Raw genomic sequence first — 22,174 nt, forward strand, 5'->3', positions numbered from 1 at the left:
AGAAGACCATGGGAGAAATTTCCATTCACAGAAAAAGTTGAGGACATACACACCAACACAAGCGTGCACAAGATCACACTTTGCAAATACAGTTAGGTGGAGAATCGTGCACTGCAAAAACATGCACAATTCACATGCTCCATGAATCTTCTTCAACTTAGAGCTGAGCAGAGAAAGGAGGAAGTCGGGACAGTTAAAGAATGAGTTCAACAAAAAAAGAGAGAAAAGAGTCCTGATTCTAACAGCTCTGGGATCTTCAAACAAACTCACGCTCGGGCACCATGGGGACCCAGCTGACAGAATGAAACATTCTGAGGGCTGACCTTCCTGTTGCCTCCTCTGCTTCAGTCAGTGACCGCCTGTTAGCCAGGTCTCCTAGCACAACAATGCAGCCTTTGCCATAGTGATGCTGTCTGGTGTTTCGCTGGACAAACTGAGGCTGGCTCAGGCTCTCACATTCCAAAGACTGGCTTTGGACGCTAACACACTTCTCATAGCAGCTGGTTTTCTTTCAAAAGTGTTATCCACAAAGGGAAGAAGAGAAACTAACCCTTTCATGACAAAACAATCGTCGAACACATGAAAACACTCTGAGACAAAGGCGAAACCGCTGAAAGCCTGACTTGATGTGCTTTCTTGTTTTGTGAATTTGGGATTTTGCAATTTTAATGGATTTACTGCATGTTTTTAGTCATTGTATTTTTCATCGGCTTTTTGCAGCATTTTTTCTATTATTTGCAACAGGTTTCTGTTCTTCATTTTCCAACTTTTGAATGTTTTCTTGCATTATTTTCTGAACTTGCAGCCAGTTTCTCCAAAGGAAAACATTTTGGGCATTGCAGCGTGTGTGCACTTGTCAGCTACTGTACAGATGGGTTGGGATCAATAGATAGGTTAAAACATATCTGTGACATGAATGATGGGAATGCCACAGCTGGAATACCTCCAGTGAGACGGATTTAGCAGGCACGCTGAAACACAGGTTTGTCTTTTGACCTAAAACAAATAGTTCCTTTTCCTACACCTGGCGCAAAGGGCATTCCTATGTCTGTTACACACAGGTGGGTAACAGTGCACAGCACTCCTATTGATAAGGAAAAATCAGCACATTTGCTGATAAAGTTAAATGAGGTAGTCTATGGATCAGAGGGCCGGGAAACTGTAAGCTTTTGTGTCCATCGTCTCCCCTCATATAATGTTTCCAGTATGGTGCTGATTTATAGGTCTAAGCAAGATGAGGAAACTCCTGCTCATGAGCAACACTAAGTTGTCCATCATGAGTATTCACTGTGATGTAAACGTTAACATTAAGCCCACCTTTCTTGATGCTAAGAACTGCACACCGACTAGGATGGAATTATTGCATCACCTTATCGGTCTACCATGTCGGAAAAAAATTCATATCTACCGATACTGCTGGTAACCTTCTTATGCTTTTATCGTCCGATACCATTATTATGCAGATTATATCATACATACCTAAAAAATTATAATTTATGGGATTTATTTTGGATTCATGAGAGACAAGCAGCAAACATAGCTGTTTTGTAAAACATGAAAAGAGCAGATAGACATAGCAACTTTGACTGGAAGCTAATGTGGACTCTTTAATATCTAATACATTTTTAAACTTCAATATATTATCACAATAATGAATAACCTAATCACGTATTACATATTTTTCCCATACAATGCAGACCTAATGTATGCTCTACTTTTGATTCTAACAGGGACTAGCTTTCGAGGAACCCAGTACACTGTTAGCAGCTGTGAACAAACGGTCTGTTCACCCACATCCTCTGTGCTCAGAGGGCATGTAGCATTCAGCACAGTTGTTTTTCTTTTGTATTAAAGTGTCTGCAGATGGAAGGCTACAAAGCAGAAATAGCAACACTACCACTGAACGGTAAGGATAAAAACTTTGAACTGTTCAAAGATAATGTTTGTCTCATAAAATATTGTCAAAGTAAAGTGCTATTCTTATTTCAAACTCTTTGTCTCACACCAGCTGGGATAACTTCCTCTATAAAAGTGATAAGCTGTTAGACACATGCTCTGTGAAAAGTAAAGAAGCCTGATGCTCAGTATTCATTCTTATTAGTAAACTAGGAAGCAACGTTTGGGGTTGCAAAATTAAGCCAACATGTTAATAGTCTGGTGCAAAAAACAACAAGATTCTGGCCTCTGAACCTCATTTTCCTATTCATGACAACTGTAGGGAGGATTTGTCTAAAACTCATCTGTTTTGATTTTAATAAGGGTAAAACGTATGTATAAGCAGGCATAATAAAAAGCATGGTTGATTTGGCTAAGGAGGGAGCATTGCAGTGGTTTGCCAAGTCTTTGTAAGTTAATAGGAAGTATTTCCAATATGGCAACCACCGTCATTGGGCTTCATCTCCTTATAAACTGATGGCTAACGACACTGAGACTATGTTTGATACTGTCTATCAAATACACTTATCAATTGCAGTTATTTTTAATGTCTCATATCAGATATTAAGCATGTCTGTGTCCCTTATAATAGACCAAGGTACTCCGACGTGAAGGAAAACAAGTGAAACTCACCACAGGAGGCTGACTTTGTCTCTACCAGCTTCACCCTTCGTGTCTCATTTCGAATCCTGTCGTCTGTCTTGTCCACAAGGTGTGAAAGGTCATCAATGATTTCTGAAAGACAAAGAGAGAGATAGAGAAGTTACAAGTCTGATCAAGCTGGGAGGTCTTTCACGCATTACAATAAAATGTACCTCGACTCTGTCTAATGCTGCTATCAGCCATCAAACAGACTTTATATTAACATTTTCTTGGACCTCCCAGTATGTTTAGTGTAGTAAAAGACATGAAATAGTGACAGGTTCTGCAGGATTTTTCAGAAGTCAACAACTTCAAAAGACAGAGGCTGCCAGCACATGAGTGGTGTCACTGAAGGAGAGGGTTGTGTGAAAGCAGTCCTTGCGCTTTCAAATGGTTTCACTACTTCCTGAATCCATTCTGGATTTAATCAGGCCCTTATTGTTCATGGCTTTCAAAGACGTGAGCCCAGACTTCAGGGACTGTGCCTGGGCGTCCAAAGACAGAGCGTGTGATTTGTGTATGAGTGTGTGTTTGGCTCGGTGGCTAAGGTCCTTGAGTAAGGGTTCCTGACTTGAAGGCCATCCAGATGGAAGCCTGTTTGATTTGTTTGAGTTAAACAGTGTGTTGACATGGCATCTTCAGAGGTTTGGCATAGCAACAAAAACAGATAACTGCTGGGAGAATCCCAAACTCTTGAACTGATAGGGTTATGAGGTTAACATCAACAACAATATACTGCTAACTTAGGGCTGTGGTTCAATGGCATTCAATGGAGTACTCTCCCCATCTGCAAAGGTACGTACAGGTGTGTGTAAGCATGCAAAATGTACTTAGTAATGGTTTAACTGTGACGCTTAGCCCTTTCTGAGCATGTCATCCCCCAAACTCTTCTGGTCATATTTCTTATTTAACTTCTGCTGTTCTTTCCAACATAAGAAAACAGCACAAACAATCTTCAAAATATAAATCAACTCACAATTTCATCTCAAACCTGCCTTTTCAAAGCCTGTTGTTTTATGTCTACTCCCACTGTGACGATAAGTCCTGTCCAGGCACATTTAAAAACTGCCAAACAACAAAGACGCCACTTCAAGACATCCAAGGTCGAGTCAAGGAAAGGGAAGTTGTTCACAAACTCCCATCATCCTCTGATAAATGGAAGTTTTACAGGAGTGGGAAGCTTCACTCATCCACAAACCACAGCTTTGTGCCAAGTCAAACAGACTGCCTTGTCCACAAAGGATCAAACTTTTATGATGATGGTACCAATGGTAAATAGTTTGAGCTGTTTTCAGGGTTCCCACTCTTTTCCAGAGATAATTTTCCAGGACATTTCCAGGACATTTCCAGGACATTTTCATTGATGATCAAGCTGGTATGACAGTCTAAATTTAGTTCCTAATTTAGTTCCTAAATAGTCTAATATGTTCCTCTCAGTGGAAGTCTACATTGAAAGACATGTAGTCTAGGAGTCTAGGAGTTTCTGTGCAGCTGTGTCGCTCTTTTTGTTCCGTTTGTTTTCACTATCGGGAGTTTGCACTTTTTGGAGCCATGGACCCCTTACAGGTGAGAAAATTGTCCAAGGACCCCCTCATAATTCTAACACAGATTAAGCACGTTAGTGATGTGTCATGTTCAAAAGCTGCGGCTCTGAGAGCCGATGCTTTATAGTGAATCAGAAGACCCCGCTCGCATCGAGAGAGAGCCGGCTCCCAGTTTTTTCCTTTCGTTTTTTTCTCACAGTGCTCAGCCCCAGCTCTGCTCACAGCAGAACTTTGTGTTGATTGGTCAGCATGGCAGCCATGCAGCCAAATCACATGTGAGGATATAGGATACAGGTGATGGAGGGGAGGCTGTGTATCCTGGCTTCATCTGTTCCTTCAGAGAGTCTTCTTGAAGACCGGGCAAATACTCACTGAGAGGAGAAATCAGATCAGCCCATCCAAGCTGAAGCATCGGATTTTTCTCAATGCCAACCTGAGGACATTAATAATGTTTGCTTGAGTTTGGTTCTGGTTCTGTTTGCTTGAGTTCGGTTCTGGTTCTGGTTCGGTTCTGGTTCAGTTCTGGTTCGGTTCTGGTTCGGTTCTGGTTCGGTTCTTGTACGGTTCTGGCACGGTTCTGGTTCGATTCAGTTTGGATCTTGTTCGGTTCGGTTCTGGTTAAGTTCTGGTTCGGTTCTGGTTCGGTTCTGGCAGAGTTCTGGCAGAGTTCTGGCAGAGTTCTGGTTCGGTTTGGTGCGTTTCTGGTTCGGTTCGGTTCTGGTTCGGGTTCAGTTCTGGTTAAGTTCTGGTTCGGTTCTGGTTCGATTCTGGTTCGGGTCTTGTACGGTGCTGGCACAGTTCTGGTTCGGTTCGGTTCTGGTTCGGTTCTGGTTTAGTTCTGGAACGTTCTGGTTCGGTTCTGGCTGAGTTTGGTTCGGTTCTGGTTTGGTTCTGGCACAGTTCTGGTTCGGTTCGCTTCGGTTCTGGTTCAGTTCTGGTACGTTCTGGCTCAGGTCTGGTTCGGTTCTGGTTGTGTTTGCTTGAGTTTGGTTCTGGTTCTGTTTGCTTGAGTTCGGTTCTGGTTCTGGTTCGGTTCTTGTTCAGTTCTTGTTCGGTTCTGGTTTGGTTCTTTTACGGTTCTGGCACGGTTCTGGTTCGGTTCGGTTCTTGTTTGGTTCGGTTCTGGCTTGGTTCTGGTTCGGTTCTGGCATGGTTCTGGTTCGGTTCGGTGCGGTTCTGGTTCGGTTCTGGTTCGGGTTCAGTTCTGGTTAAGTTCTGGTTCAGATCTGGTTTGATTCTGGTTCGGTTCTTGTGCGGTTCTGGCACAGTTCTGGTTCGGTTCCGTTCTGGTTCGGTTCTAGTTTAGTTCTGGAACGTTCTGGTTTGGTTCTGGCTGAGTTTGGTTCGGTTCTGGTTTGGTTCTGGCACGGTTCGGTTCGCTTCAGTTCGCTTCGGTTCTGGTTTAGTTCTGGTACGTTCTGGCTCGGGTCTGGTTCGGTTCTGGTTGTGTTTGCTTGAGTTTGGTTCTGGTTCTGTTTGCATGAGTTTGGTTCTGGTTCTGTTTACTTAAGTTTAGTTCTGGTTCTAACCCTAACCCTAATCCGAACCCTAACCCTAACCCTAACCCTAATCCTAACCCTAACCCTAATCTGAACCCCAACCCTAACCCTAATCTGAACCCTAACCCTAACCCTAACCCTAATCTGAACCCTAACCCTAACCCTAATCCTAATCCTAACCCTAACCCTAATCCTAACCCTAACCCTAATCTGAACCCTAACCCTAATCTGAACCCTAACCCTAACCCTAACCCTAATCCTAACCCCAACCCTACTCCGAACCCTAACCCTAATCTGAACCCTAGCCCTAACCCTAATCTTAACCCTAACCCTAACCCCAACCCTAATCCGAACCCTAACCCTAACCCTAATCCTAACCCTAATCTGAACCCCAACCCTAACCCTAATCTGAACCCTAACCCTAACCCTAACCCTAATCTTAACCCTAACCCTAATCCTAACCCTAATCTGAACCTTAACCCTAATCACAACCCTAACCCTAACCCTAATCTGAACCCTAACCCTAATCTGAACCCTAACCCTAATCTGAACCCTAACCCTATCCCTAACCCTAATCTGAACCCTAACCCTAATCTTAACCCTAACCCTTATCTGAACCCTAACCCTAATCTGAACCCTAACCCTAACCCTAATCTGAACCCTAACCCTAACCCTAATCACAACCCTAACCCTAATCCTTACTCTAACCACAACCCTAACCCTATCCCTTATCACAACCCTAACCCTAATCGTAACCCTAACCCTAATCTGAACCCTAACCCTAACCCTAATCTGAACCCTAACCCTAACCCTAATCTGAACCCTAACCCTAATCTGAACCCTAACCCTAACCCTAATCTGAAACCTAACCCTAACCCTAACCCTAATCTGAACCCTAACCCTAATCTGAACCCTAACCCTAACCCTAATCACAACCCTAACCCTAATCGTAACCTTAAGCCTATCTTTATCACTAACCCTAATCACAACCCTAACCCTTATCACAACCCTAACCCTAATCCTAACTCTAACCACAACCCTAACCCTATCCCTTATCACAACCCTAACCCTAATCGTAACCTTAAGCCTATCCCTATCCCTAACCCTAATCACAACCCTAACCCTAATCCTAACCCTAACCCTAATCACAACCCTAACCCTGATTACAACCCTAACCCTAGGATCAGGGTGAGAATGGTTTTGTAACAGAAATGCACAAAATTGGGCAATTATAAGGCTGCTCATAAAAACACGCTACGTTAAAGGGTTTTCAACACAAACCATTAGTTTTTTCAAAGTTAAGGTAAAATATACGGCAACAAAAGATCCTATATTAAGAGCCGTTCGGGAGTCGAAAGAGCCGGCTCTTCTTTGGGAGCTGAGTTAAAAGAGGTGGCTCTCTGAAAAGAGCCGAAGTTCCCATCACTCAAGCACATGCTTACTACCATTTGCACTCTTAGTTGCCCTTGGAACTATTTGTATTTTAAAACGTATCAATGTAAATACTTCAGACCTGTACCATAGTGATAAACAGATAACACTTCAATTTGAATCAAGTCAATACCACTTGGATACTTTAAAACAGAGGGTCATTTCATTCCTTGTGGACTCAACATGACAGCATTTATACTTTTCAAGTAATTGATCTTAAACGCTTTCAGAAAAGTAACAGTAGCAAGACTTACATATCCCTGCGAGCCACCAAATGGTATCATAACAATGGTGTATGCTGTTTTGTAATGACACAGCACAATTTTATAATTTATTAGAAATGTATTCAAATTATTTCACGGACCCCCACGCTATGGTTCACGGACCCCCAGGGGTCCCAGGACCCCACTTTGAGAACAACTGAGCTAGAGTATGGTAATTGAGCTCTCAGCTTGCAGAGAAAGTTGTGAGGCACAGACCCCCAAGCTCTCTGCCCGACTCCACTGGTCACACTATAACTTAAATATAAGACTCTTTGAATCAATAGAGCACTCTACAAGGTTAATGTACCATAAAACATAAACAATATACCCCCGTTTTCTGTGAATGCATGATTATGAAGTGAAGGAGAAAAGATGTGAAAAAAGTTGCGCAGTGTCGCTGTCTCTTCCAGCATAGCGTGCACTCAACTTTCAATGAATGGGGATGTGTTTTGTTAATAGGGTCAGGTCGCACGCAGCCATGTTGGAATAATTTTCCAGGACTATATGTGCTTTTCCAGGACATTTTACTTTTTCTCCCATTTTCCAGGTATTTTCCAGTACTGGAAAACTGGTCAACTGTTTTCCAGGTTTTCCAGGTTTTCCAGGACACGTGGGAACCCTGTGTTTTTCTATGTAAAAAAAAGAAAGTCACCAAGTTCCCTCTGGTAAGTGCTCAGGGTTGTAAGCAGCATTCCCATTTGCCCGTGAGCACAACTGTCTTTCAGGAAAATGCCTCATCAAATGGGATTTGTCACCGCTTGCAAAGACAGTCTTCATCGGATAATTAAGTTGCACAAATAATTCAAGGAAGGAAAGCAAAGCCTGTCAGATTTAAGGGCCGGGCATTGAAGGGGAAAGGACAGGGTGATTCAAGACGTGACTGTGCCGTATGTACAGGATCTCTGGAGACTCCCACATCATCACCTAAGCATCAGGCAACAATTTGGAAGGAAGAAACTCTTCCTTTACTGGCAGGGAAGATGTGTGGACACTGAACCTTTTGTGAGCGTGCAGCTCAAATGGGATGTTTTTAGCCTGTTGCTGCCAAGTTTCTTCTATTAACAACAACATCTCAATTAACTGATGATTCCCCAACATGGGCAGTAGAGACATGACCTTTAACTAAAGCTACAATACAATGTAGAGGAACTATTTGGAAAGGTCGTCCCCACCAGTAACTTGTAGGGCACAAGGTCCTTTTTTTTCTTGTGCATTTTCCTTTGGTTCACCCTGTCAACCAGTCAGGTTTCTAACAACATAATTCTCAGTTTCCTTTTGGAACTGTTGCCTCAGTGTGGGACAGCTGCTGGCCTGGACTGGATCTGCCAGACCACAAAGAAGGCTTTACTCAAGCAAGGATTGTTTGTTTAAAATACTATTACACTGGATAAACCTCCAAAGCCACACTGTGGAAGTGTAGGGAACCTGCGCAATCGCACACTGCATATTTGGTAAACCAGATCTGCTGTATGGCATTAATAGTGTTCTTGGTCCTTTAGCTTCTCACAGTCACCCTCCTGTAAAGTATCTGGCTGTGGTTTTGGACAATGTTTCAAAATTTGGCGGACAGATGGGAGGACAAGCATCTTCCAGCTGAGACTTCATGAGAAGGTAAAGGTCTATCTTCCTCCAAACTAATTTGAGAAGGTCATAAGCATGTTCATTACTTCTCATTTGGGTCGTTGCAACTGTGTGTGTTTTGGTGTTGATCAGTCGTCTCAGCGTCCCTTGCAGCTGGTTCAATATGCAGCTGGTTCAATATGCAGCTGATTCAATATGCAGCTGCACTTCTACTGACCGCCTGAACTGGCTTCACTTTACTGGCTTCGTGCCAGTTTCAGGATCAAGTGTAAGATCTTGTTTTTTCATCTTACTTGACTGAGTTGTTGCACCAACATGCTACCAAGCTAGATGCTTTGTTTGCTTTCTTTATGCTAACTTGTCCTTACTGTGAGCAAGAACCCAATAAAAAGGAATGTCTAAGATCTTATTCAGCAAACTGAATAAAATTGAAGTCTTCTCAGAGTTCTTTCTTTTACGGAAGCCCTAAAAAGGCATGATTAGATACATTTAATTTTATCTGTTTTCTTGAGATAACTATTTAATTTTGGCATTCATGTTAAACACTGGGTCTATTTGCTAGATCTCTAATGTCCCATATTACCATAGCCTGCCTAGAAAAAAAACAAAGCAATGCAAATCAGAGGGTGGATTTGTCGAAGGTCATTGTAAAAGTTTGATGAACTATTGGTAGCCAAAGGGCAAGGCTGTCAATATAATGATGACTGACAGTATTTGTGCAGCTCCAAACAATACAATGCAATCCATAAATGGTACTGCTGTCTTTCCCTTTTGGTTACTTCCTTTTATGCATTTAAATCAGACATCCAGAAATATTTTCAGAGAGCTGGGCAAAGGCCACTCAGATACTTGCACATAAAATGAGACTTCATAAATTGTACTCTGATCATCCAAAAATTGAATACATATGTCCATGTTAACCAAGTCTGATGATCATGTCTGAAAATGGAGGGATTTCCTTAGATGGACAAATTCAGAATAACAGTAAAGCCTCTAGTTATTTTTCCTGTAACAGGATGCTTGCAGAGCATGTAAACCTGAGGCTTGAAGAGAAATGAATGCCAGCTCGCTATTTTGTTTCTCTGCTACCAACAGGGCCTTTTATTGATACAAAACCTGATGTACATAAAGCATGGCCCTTGTGTGGAGAGGCTAAGGGCTCCGGAGCTCACACACCAATAAGAGACAGATGTTGCTCTCCTATAACGTCACCCTCTGCTGCTGACTCCCTGCACAATCTTACTGCTATTCCAGCTCTTGCAGCTAAAACATCCTCTCTTGTTGGCCATCCTGTTCTCTAGGGGGTGACTAGTTCACAGGTCTGTTTCCATCCCTGCTGTCAGCATCATCTGGAACCAAAGAAAGAACCAAACATCCACAGGATTGGCTGAACCATTGGACTAAATAATTATTATGTGGCAATAGTATTAGCTGGGAGAAAAATAAATAAGACCCACATGTATGGCGTCAAATCGCTGACAAAATAATCGCGCAAACAAACGAGATCCTCGCACGAGAAGTGGAACCAGCATGCAAATCATAGAGACCATGCAGAAAAATTGTCCTTTTGAGTGCTTACATATCACTTACATGCAACATTTCTCTGCTCAAGAGAGCACATTTTCAGCCTGTGAGAGGAAAACTACCTTTAGAGTGCGGGCAGAAGTGAACTGAGCGCTTACAGATTTAGTCTGCGCACACAGTTGTTTCCACTACGTGCTGTGCCTCTCCTGCTCGCAGGGAACAGAGCTGCTCTTGCTCCAGTATATTTAGTTTTGTCAGTCGCGGGACGGGCACAGTGGGCGTGCCCAGTGGGCGTGCCCAGTCACGATGGTGTCTGAGTGTGATTGGCTGCAGGGACAGAGTCTTTGTGTTTTCTGATGGGACAGTTTTTTTTTTCTTTTCACTGTGTTTGTTGTTATCGTCCATCTCATGCACATAGACATGAGAGCTGCTATTTACGAGCTCCTTGGCTAATCTTCCAAGATCGACATCTTCCCATGTAAGAAAGCTGGAACGTGGACAAAACTCTGTCATTCACAATTTGGACCACAGCTATGAAGTGTCTCTGTTACATTGTGTTACCATAGCATTAGCTAGACCTCTCTGTGATAGTTGAAGTAGCTGAACTACGATTAACGGTGGCCGTCTGGGGTTATAATATTTACAGCTGTTCATTTGTCCTCAAGTCACAGCTACAGTCATCGATCCTTCACATTTTATAATTTACACGACCAAGTTTTTTCACACTTTTAAGCGGGTAGAGCCGTTGCAGCAGTGATGAAAATCCCTGCATCATGAGCTGCAGCTGCTGCTGTTTGATGAACATTACTCTGCTCTGAAGTGTCACAGGGTAACACAGAGAGGAGGGGGTCCGATCAACATTGTTGTCTGTCACATATTACTCTGCTACGCTATTATGTTTACCTGCCACTTCACTTCCATCACATATATACATAATTGGCTTAGTTAGCAATGCAGAATTGGGTGTATTGTTTTTATTAAGCCGTGCATCATGTGGTTTGGCTTCGACTACCACCAATTGGCATTTTTTTTGCACTGCATCATGTGTCTTTCAAAACTGCCATCACATTAAAGCATTTGCTGCTGTATGAATTTCTGTAACCTGGGCATTGATGCACACATTGACAAGGAGGACATGAGGATATATTGCCGTATTGATTTTGGAGCACAACCCTACTTAGCTAGCATTACTTATCAACCACTTCTCACTCTATTCACAAATCTTTTAAAGAGAAATGGAAAAAAGTTCATACCCCAACAATTATTTTTACTTGCACAAATGATATATTAAGGTCACAGAAATTACATTTCGGGAGCACATACGGGCAAAATAGTCGCAATTTTTAGTCCTACTTTGAGGCAAGGTACCAGTGGTTCCACTCAGAGTTGTCTGAGCTCATTTCAAACACTTGTATGAGTCAAAGATATGACCATACATAAGTGTTGAATGTAGAAAAACGAGTAGATCAAAAGCAGATAACACTAATTATTACTGTACATTACAATGTCTGCATTTGTTCTGACATGGAACCAGCCTTCCTGTCATTCTCATAGTCCATCATGCCCTTTCTTGTTATTACGACGAGATACCTGAACCTCTTATCTTGTCGCAGATTCTACTTTTTATCCCAAAGGTAGCAATCTACTTTTGTTTTCATTAGGAAAACCCTTCTTGTTTCTGGACAGATTTTAATGATAGATTTTAATAACTTGGCTCACATAGCAACCAATGGATGATTTGAGTCAACTAAAGCTAAGACAAGAAAACCAGATCCATGGCCATGCAAGAACTGCAGGGCTACGATACATTATCTAGACCATCTAGGGCAGAGGGAGACTAGAAAACGGAAAAAGAATGATCAAGCCAAAGAGCGGGAAACTAGCAGGCCATGATAACACTCATCTGAGTATGTTGCTCATTAGTTTTTCAGTATTGTTTACTGAACAGAGAGGCAGAGGAATGCAAAGACACAAGAAGAAGCAGAGATGAGGGAAAACTCATAGCTTGTAAGACTGTTAAGAATACTATAAGTACAATAAAGGATTTCTTCACAGATAATTCTGGGTACCACAATGGATAAATACAATCCTAGCTTGAGGCCTTAACACCCATTTCAAAGCAAATCATCACATTGTAAACCCTAATTCAAGTCAGACAGCAAATATGACACTCACACGCAGGAGCAAGGAGAGATGTTTGGGAGACAGTCCCTACTTTAATGATTAAATTCCCACATCCCAGATCTATATCCGCTCCAAGCCTCAGTTCGCTGACTCATCTTCAGAGAGGCTACAGCAGTGGTGGTTCGGGTTTTGTGTGTGAGTGTGTGTGCATGTGGTGTAGGCACTGCCATAAACAGTGACACCCCAGCACGGCTCCAGGATGTGCTGCATTAACTTGGTGTGTTATTGTAGGACTCATTCCTGGAGCGGGCACAGCGCAGAGAGAAAATGCTTGTTTTCTCTCTCTGTTTTAAACAGAATCTGACTCAGTGGGGCAAATTCTGTTGATTTTATTCAGGAGATGATTTCTCCTGAGGATAGGGAGACCGTTTTTTTCAATCAACCCTCCTCTTGTATCATCTTGTTGTAATGCAGGGGGGGTCTCACCACAACTGTTACCAATTGGCCCTGGTGTGACTGAGTGTGTATAGAGGGTAATGCCGTGTTGCCAACCAAAACACACACATCTCTGGATGTAACTGGAACTTCACTTGGCACACACTCAGGCACTCAGCGTGATGATACAACTCAAGGCAATTATAGTATTTACAAGAAGTTGCACAGTCTTGGAAGAGTTTCTTTCAAATTCTTTCTTTTTTTTCTGCTCTTGACTGCTTATTGTAAACAAACTCAGCCTGAGGGTCTGCGGTGAGTGAGGGATTAGGAGAAGTTTTACTCAAAACCTCAGAGCTTTACCAGTTTTGAAAGTGTGCAAAACCAAACAAATCATTTGAATGTTCGCCAAAAAGATTAGTTCCTAAGGCAAGCAATTTCTGTCTGCGGAAGATGCACCCTTGCAGAGAAATAATCCTATATATGTGTTCAGCCAATCTGTAAAGAGTTAGGATATATAAACACAAACTCTTTCCTTTCTTACAACACTATAGCATGGCACTAAAGATGTTCGTTCAAAATGGCATTATTATTCTTGCTTACATATTCCTAAAGGAGATTAATATTTATTGATTTAATTTCTGCTTGGTGTCTAACACTAACATTTCAGGAAAAGCCACTAAATGTTTTACCCTGGGTATAAAAACTCATTAGCTGTGTCCTGATTTGGGTAGCATACTTTAAAGGACCCAATCGTTTTAGTCTGCGCAGACCGCGCTTACCAAACTGAAATGGGACTCAACTAGTAACCTCAACAGGTGAACTTAGAGATAGCAACAAGATTATTATTAATATCGGTAGCCATTATGGCAACAATTATGGATTTGAAACCATTAACTTGCATCAAAGTGTATTTTTTGGCCGCCTTGGAGTCCACCTTGTCGTGTCAATTGGCATCCAATTAATCTTGGGACATGAAAGAGGCCCCAAATGCTTCGGTGATGACCTGGAAAAAGATGGTCCCATTTGACCGCCATATTTGGGGTAGCTATCGGATTGGAAAAGCCTTTAGTGCACCGCAATTGGTATTGAATTGCCCCCTTCGAAGGATGCAATCCCTGAATTGATACACAGCTGTATAATTTCCCTGAACTATATCAGGAGTTTGATACAAAGAGCCTCCCTCTCAAGAAAACAAGATTGGAAAATTGGGAAATAGCTTCTTGCCACCTAAATCAAACCCCAAAATTTGGAACACATTTGACCTAGGGCAGTGAAGATGTTAGAACAGACCTAAATGATTGGATTAATTAGATGCATATGTTTAAAGTATGTGTTGTAAGCAGTTACCCAACTTCTGTGTCTTTCTGACCAAACGTTTGCACATGTTCTGGTAGGATATGTCAGTGCATCTCCATACACACAATTCACCCATTTCAACATGTGGCCTTCTGAAGTGGACGGCCACATGTGCACAGATTAGTCTCACTGTTGGACACCATCAGCCCCCCACCACCCCCAATGAATCACTGACCCCCTAAAAAATGGACTGGCAGGCTCCCCTGGTCAACACGTTAGGGGTCTCTTTTATTCCATCACTGGACAATTTTTCCCCCTAGGGTAGCGTCTTGCTGAGTGTTGATAGATGTCTTGCTTGATGCAGCTTACACCATGGTCTAAACTTGCCAACGATGAAAATAAGTTTTGTTTATTCACATTGTGGAATAGCACAGTCTTTCAATAAAAACTTTGTGATGGCAACATTGTTGTGAACCTTGGAATAAAAGTATCAATACTAGTCCAGCAGGACACGTTGTAGCCCAATGACAGCTGTTAGAAGTAGACTTCATCTCTGAATATTAATGTCACAGTATTTTTGCTTTAAATCTGGAGTCTGTAAAAACTCAAGGAGAACCAAGGTATCCCCTTGACAATGGTTATTAATCATAGTGACCATAAGGTGCATGAAGAGTGTCACACAGAGGACAGAACACATGTGACAGTCCTTATGTGGGTACTTGTAATTGGTTTCCCAAAATGAGATGACAAACAATAGAAAATAATGACAAGTATAACTGACCTTAAAGGACCTGTATGGGTATAAAATAGACTAATAAGCCTTGACCCTTCAAATTTCTGGGCTTAATCCTAACCATTGTGTGCCAATTTGAAACTGAAACCGGCTGTGTGTCCATGGATAGTTTCACCTCCCTAACCCTGCTGCGTTTACCCTGAGATCAATCATCATACGGCAGACACCAATAAGAATGAGCGGCTGATGAATGCATTTCCAAAAGTTGAACCTCCACCCAAAAGAACATACTTCAAAGTAAAAGCACATACATTTAGAGAACCCTCCAAGCTAGTTCGGTTTTAACATACAGGCCATTGGATTTCTATTCACTTGACTCCATGTGAGTTATGGAGAGGTAGTATGTTGGGGTAGTCCATTGGGTTTCTTTTCAACACTCATAATACATGCACAGAAGTAGATATGTCACTGGAAGAAAGGGCAGACTTGGATTCAGCAGATACTTTGTTATTTTAAAGCTGAGGAGAGTGATTTAGAGAAACCAGCAGTGGCAGGTGAGGTTTTATCAAACTGAAAGAATGCCAAAGGACAAGCTCATGAGGGAGTGTTGGGGAAAGGAGAGAGGCACATGCTTTAACTAAGTTCTTCATCATTGCTTTTGGGAATAGCTAGCTGGTTCAGCATAACCCAAACAGGTTCAGCAAGCAAGAGCCAAGACTTGCCAATAACATAACCTTTGGTCTTTCATCCTGACTTTATGCTTGTTCATACTACGGTTGTCAAAATGTACGATACCTTGATACTTTTCAATGCCAGGTGCTTTAAACCAATACAATCCTTGTTATGTTTATGTTCCATAGTATCCATAAGCACCAAATCTTGTGAAAAAACAGACCCACTATCATATAATCATCCTAAAGCTGCCTGGTTCAGCTTAAAAGGTTATTTTCTGATCATTTTACAGAAGTTATGCTCTAAAAAATGTATAAATCATAGAATGTATATTAGAATGGATGTGATAGTTCTTTTTCCTGGGAGGCTAAGAAATTTAGAGCTCGCCTTGCTGACTACCTAGGTCATAAACCCTGTCTCCTTAATGGTAACATAGGGAAAGTTGGCCAAAAAAAAAAGTTAAGTAAACCTCAATTTTTTTTCTCAAACATGGTTTCTGTCATTTTAATTAGCTATGCCACTAAAGTCGCACTTCTTCCTGTCTGCCATGTGTCTCTCTACTCTGCCTTCTGTCACAGCCACTACGAATGTTGGAAATCAAACATAACAAAATTAACCATTTTGGGTGTCCAGGAGTTACATTTTTAAAACAGGTATCATCATCATTTCATTTTTACTTGTATAGTATCAAAATCCTGGTATTGTGACAACTCTGCTACACACTCCTGTTTCTACTGGATAACTTTGTTGCAAATGAACAATGACATTACGTTTCACATTCTTTCTTCATTCATTCTTCAAGTATCTATTTCTATATTCATTCCACAGCAACCCATCCCATACAAAGCTGAGATAGAACCATTCAAGCTATCCTTGGACAGAGGAAATCTGGGGCCTTTCAGGAGTATAGCGTGACTAAAGTACCAGTGAAGCTTTATTAAACAACCTGAGTAGTTTGAGCCTGCAAAAACTGGAAATGATCAGAATGTGCACACAACAATAAAAACAAGTGAGTCACGCTATTATCTTTTGATACTGGCTGTATAAAAACAAAAGCGATTCAGCAGACAAAAACTTCAGCTCGACTGAAGTGTTTACCTTAAGGGGCTTTAACAAATATGAGCCATTTAAAACAGCTGCAAACCATCAAACCATCTATAATACCGTCAGGGAATTAAGAAGAAAACATTTAGAAAGAAAGGAGAAAAAGCAATATGTAGAAATTCTGTCAATGTTATCTGCTTTTCAGACTAGCTGCAACTGTATCTGTGCTGGGCTACCAGATTCAGCAGCGTCAGTTATCCTACTTGTAAGGGCATCGCTTACAGTGAAAACAACACGCAAGCAATCTATCATTTAAGGATTAATAAAAACAAGAACGGAAAAGTGCAAAGACCAACAGCAGTGAGGAGAAGTCTGATCTTTACCAGGCTTTTCACCATCACCCTTCTTATGGCCAGGTGCCACTGAACAATGTGTGCGTGATGAGCATGAGGGTGCCAGCACCCGCAGCAGCAGCAGCGGCAGCAGCAGCAGAGGCAGCGTGAGGCAGGGACCACCCTGTCACTGGCATGGCACCTAAAAACCAGCCGCTGTTACACTTCATCACTACAATCACACTTCATTAGCAAGGACACCCGGGAGGTTGGGGGTGAAGGTATTGAACAATGAAACAGAATGGATTTGATACAATGAGATTTATTTTGTAAGACATGAAAGCATCTTTCACTGTTTTTTTGACACATTTACCTGTTTAACTTCGGTACCATCTGATCACTGTGCTGCCCATTAAGTTATGATGCTAAGTATCAATATTAACAAAGACATACAGAAGGAATTTTGGTTGTTGACTCTTATTGAAAGGATAGCTAACTGTTAATATGAGACAGCAGATGACAAACACAGAAAAGGAACAGACTGATGAGATGAGTTCAAGGTGAGCACAGGTGAGTCTCTTCAGTTATCAAAACAGCACCCATCCTCCATGACGCTAAGGTAAGCTGTCCTGTCCAAGGAAAGGAAAGGAAAGGAAAGGAAAGGAAAGGAAAGGAAAGGAAAGGAAAGGAAAGGAAAGGAAAGGAAAGGAAAGGAAAGACTATAGACTATGTTTATATAGTTCTATGTGTGGTTCATCTAAATGGTGTTGCTACATCTGTATATTGCAAGTCTCCATGGTTGACTTAATGCTCTATTTAATATTCACAAACTTCATTAAGACCTACAAAAATTTGCCGTCCAACCTGAGAAAGCATGTTGGTATGTTACTATAATTCTGGATCTGCAAATCTGGAAATCTGTAGCATGTGACATTCAAAAATGTAAATGTTTTCTACATAAATATAATGTAAGAGAATGTACCCATGTACTCTCAACTGCACTCAGGCATTGTGAAAATATATTTCAATTAGGGATGTAAACAATTAATTGATTGTTAAGAACTTACTCGAAACACGCATTTTTGTTTTCAATTTTCCGTCATGTGGAACAAACAGCATGTGGCCTCATATTACACTCATCTATCAGGTAGGTGTTTTAAGTTTAAAGCATGGTTTGATGTGAATCAGCTGGTTAAAGGTGGTGCACACAGCAGAAATGCTCAGCTAGCGGCTGCGGCCTAGTGCCAGGTCTCCACACTTTTTAAAGAGGAGGAAGGTTGACAGCTTTAAACAGGACATTTCCCCACCTTTGGATACAAAGCCAACAGACTGGTGGGAATTGCTAGTATGCTATGTTTGCAGACCAGCAACATCAGAGCTGTCTGGGCTTTTCTGCAGCTGGACTGATTATGGCCCGGTTGCACTCGCGGCTGACACCTGACCTCGTATACATGCAAATTTTTCTCAATAAGAACGAGTAGACAGAAAACTGGACACTGTAAGAATTGAGGGAAAATTTACAACAAAGCTGTTTTCCTATTGTCCCCATTGTCCATCATGCTGGTTTGGCAGGTCTTAAACAGATATCATGTCACGGTTACATTTTCCTCCACACATATTTTTCAGTAACATACTAGTTTTCTTTTAAGAAAATAATACAGTGATACAAAGTTCTAACTAACTGAACAAATATGTCTAATTGAAATGATCTGAGTCTAATAACTCATCATTCCCGTACTGAGTGGAGCTTCCTGGCAGTATGCTGGCTGGCTAAATAAATGACTGACTGACTGACTGAGGAGTTATGAAGGGACTTTGATCTTCATGCCAGAATGTGTTTCACTCATAAAAGACTCACGCATGGGGAGAAATATGCTCCCATGCACAGACGCTGATACAAGCCCACGTGCATACACACATCTATGAGCATCACACAAACAGGCACACCCTAACAGGCTCACAAATAGAGGAAGTCACCCACGCACACACACTTCCCGGATATGATACGCTTCCAACCAACATTTGTGTCCTACTCTGAAGAGGAATCATCTTTCTGAAGTTAACCCAGAGAGCCGATCTGAGGGAGATCAGGGGCAGTGGGCAGAATGGAGCTTTACAACTATTGATATGTTTTATGGTGGAAAAGAGAGTTCAGAGCCAGCTGATATTTATCTGCCAGAGAGATCAGCGGGATGCAGAACATGAAACTTCAGAGTTGTTGTTGCTCAGCCAGGAGAAAAATATCAGATAAAGTGTGATCCAATCTAGGTTTGTGGCTGTCAGAGGAGTTTACTTTGGATAGTGAACTATGCATGAGCGTCATTTTTGAAAGCTCCTTCCAGATGAATTTCAAGTTCTAACTTCTGATAGTGAGCTTGAGCTTGTTATCAGTAAGAAGTAGTTTTTGTAAGAAATAATGCCTAGGTTAGGATGATTAGGCATGTTAGAAACCCAACAGGGCAAGCTGGACCCCGAAGTGAATGGGAGGGCTGTTGTCCCGCTCTGAGGGGATTCTAATTTGCTTAACCACCTGTTCACTATACAGTATCCCACTTACAGTCATTGACAAAAGTCTTGTCGCATAAGGATATAGTATCTTAAAATGGCATATAATTGATTTCCAATCAATCAATTGTTACAATAAATGGTTAATTTTAATGTCAAGGGCTTTCACATTAATAACTGAGTGCAACATTAAACTGTCCAAAAGTGTCCTGATGTTCACAGCTTGGTAAAGCCCATAACATGTTTTCCATGGACAAAAGTCTTGTTGTGTTTTTAAATGATTCAACCAATTACAGATTAGAGCATCACCTGTGACAAATACTGTAATTAACACATTCCCAGTTGTGTATAAAAAGAACCCTAGCACACCAGACCTTCATGTGAAGTGCAACCTGACCTCTGACAACATGCCAAAGATTCAACCGCAGACCAAATTGCTGAATCATCCATTGAACTGCATCCCAATCGCCGCAAATACTACAGAAGACCTGTTGGAACCCGCATGGATCCAAGATTCACCCAGAAACCAGTCAAGTTTGGTGGAGGAAATATCATGATTTGGGGCTACATCCAGTATGGTGGTGTGCGAGAGATCTGCAGAGTGGATGGCAACATCAACAGCATGAAAAATCAAGAAATTCTTTCTGTCCATTACATTCCAAACCACGAGAGGGCAAATTCTGCAGCAGGATGGCACTCCTTCTCATACTTCAGCCTCCACATTGAAGTTCCTGAAAGCAAAGAAGGTCAAGGTGCTCCAGGATTGACCAGCCCAGTCACCAGATATGAACATTATTGAGCATGTCTAGGGTAAGATGAGGGAGGAGGTTTTGAAGATGAAACCTAAGAATCTTCATGAACTCTGGGAGTCCTGCAAGATTATTTTCTTGGCCATTCCAGAGGACTTTGTCAATAAGTTATTTGAGTCATTGCCGAGATGTATGGAGGCAGTCCTCCAAGCTCATGGGAGTCATACAAGATATTAATTATTTTTTCCAAGGTACCATGACTTTATGTTCCAATGTTATTTGTCATGTTTGTGTATTCAAAATAAAGTATATTTCTAAATATTTTTTGTATGCGACAAGACTTTTATTCAAGCAAAATCTGACCTTTCTGTCCTAATTAAATGAAAAAACTCAATGAGTTATAAAAATAAAAAGTTATTTTGGTATTATACGAAAAATTTAGAGGGCTTTGCTTTTCATACAAGCATTTTCTGATTCCAACCGATCAACTACAAGTAAAGTTGTTATTTGCTGTTCCTATAACTTGGATAAGCAACAGGACTTTTGTCAGGGACTGTATAATGCAGCTAGGAACTAAAAAACATCAATAAGTTTAATAAAACATCACTATCATTGCTCTTCATTACTATGATCGTTCTCTTTCTCTCTTATTCACCTGCATCCCTCTTTCCAACCCCAACTCGTTCAAAGCAGATGGCTGTCTAACATGAGTCTGGTTCTGCTGAAGGTTTCTGCCTGTTAAAAGGATTTTTTCCTTGCCGCTGTAACTAGCTAGATGCTGCGAGGTGCGATGGTCATGGTGGATTAAGATGAGTGGATAAGATCGAGTCCTGTCGGTAAGAGGGGACTGGATCTTATCCTGTCGTGGTGTTGGGTCTTTGTTAATAATTTAACATAGAGTAAGGTCAAATTGCCAGTGAACTGAACATTTCAAATTACTACATCTTATGCTTTCAGTTAGTTTGTAGCAACTGGCAAACAAGATCCTGTCCTGCAACTGCTCTACTTTTCCCTACCAGAGAGGGTTGGGACCAGCAGTTTCTCAGACTGCGCTCACATCTTTGCCTGGTAACTGTCATTATTTCCTGACTCTCAAGGCCAGCCTGAGATGGAAACTAATGTTTCTTCGACAGTGTCAACAGGCAAAGGTTAAATGTGCCGAAACGTCTTTCCGTAGATTGATTTGATATGTGTGTGAACGAATTGTCCCTGGCATTGTTTGTATTTGTTGCTGCGTATTAATCACTGTTGTTATGGGGGTTTGTCCAATTAGAGTCAAGTTTTACACACAGCTTGGCAATAAGACAGAAAGCCTGGTAATAAAGGAAGATGGCAAAAACCTCCTACAGCATACCATTTTAAATATTAAACTGTGATTTTGTTTTTGAATGTTATTACAAGAAGCCATTACAGCACAATTGTATGCGCATTTCCAAAGAGATTGTGATATTAGCAGCTGACAGAAACATGTTTTATTATCAAGACTTTACTTCAAACGGGCTTTGAATTAACTACACAAATACCCAAAGTTTCCATAGCCTTTTGTCCGACTACAGTAGCAACAATTATCTCCATGAGTTGTGTTCAGTTGTCTGTGCCTGATGCTGATTACATTTCCTGCTGGAATATTGTTTGAATACCCTAATTCCTGATGATAATAAGTAATGTCAATGAAGGCAGATTTTAAACCACTTGGCAAACCAGTGTGGCAAACGAGATTCACATAATCGCTGAAAATCATAGTTAATATGTGGTCAATTTATGGTAATTGCACTGTACTCATTGAGGCCAAGACCAATGTTTGGCCAACAGTGTGGCTGAAACAACTTCCCATCCTGAGAGGACACAGCCTCCCACATAGTTTG

General features: G+C 41.4%; 1 protein-coding gene across 1 annotated transcript in view; it reads right to left on the reverse strand.

The window, feature by feature from the left end:
* stx8 (syntaxin 8) overlaps nt 1-22,174 on the reverse strand; it is a 55,158-nt gene that overhangs the window by 9,500 nt on the left and 23,484 nt on the right. The window contains exon 7 of the mRNA XM_034689048.1: nt 2,569-2,670. Coding sequence (XP_034544939.1) covers nt 2,569-2,670 — 102 coding nt within the window. The remainder of the gene's footprint in view (nt 1-2,568; nt 2,671-22,174) is intronic.

This window comes from Notolabrus celidotus, chromosome 7, assembly GCF_009762535.1.
Source record: "Notolabrus celidotus isolate fNotCel1 chromosome 7, fNotCel1.pri, whole genome shotgun sequence".
NCBI classification, from domain to species: Eukaryota; Metazoa; Chordata; class Actinopteri; order Labriformes; family Labridae; genus Notolabrus; species Notolabrus celidotus.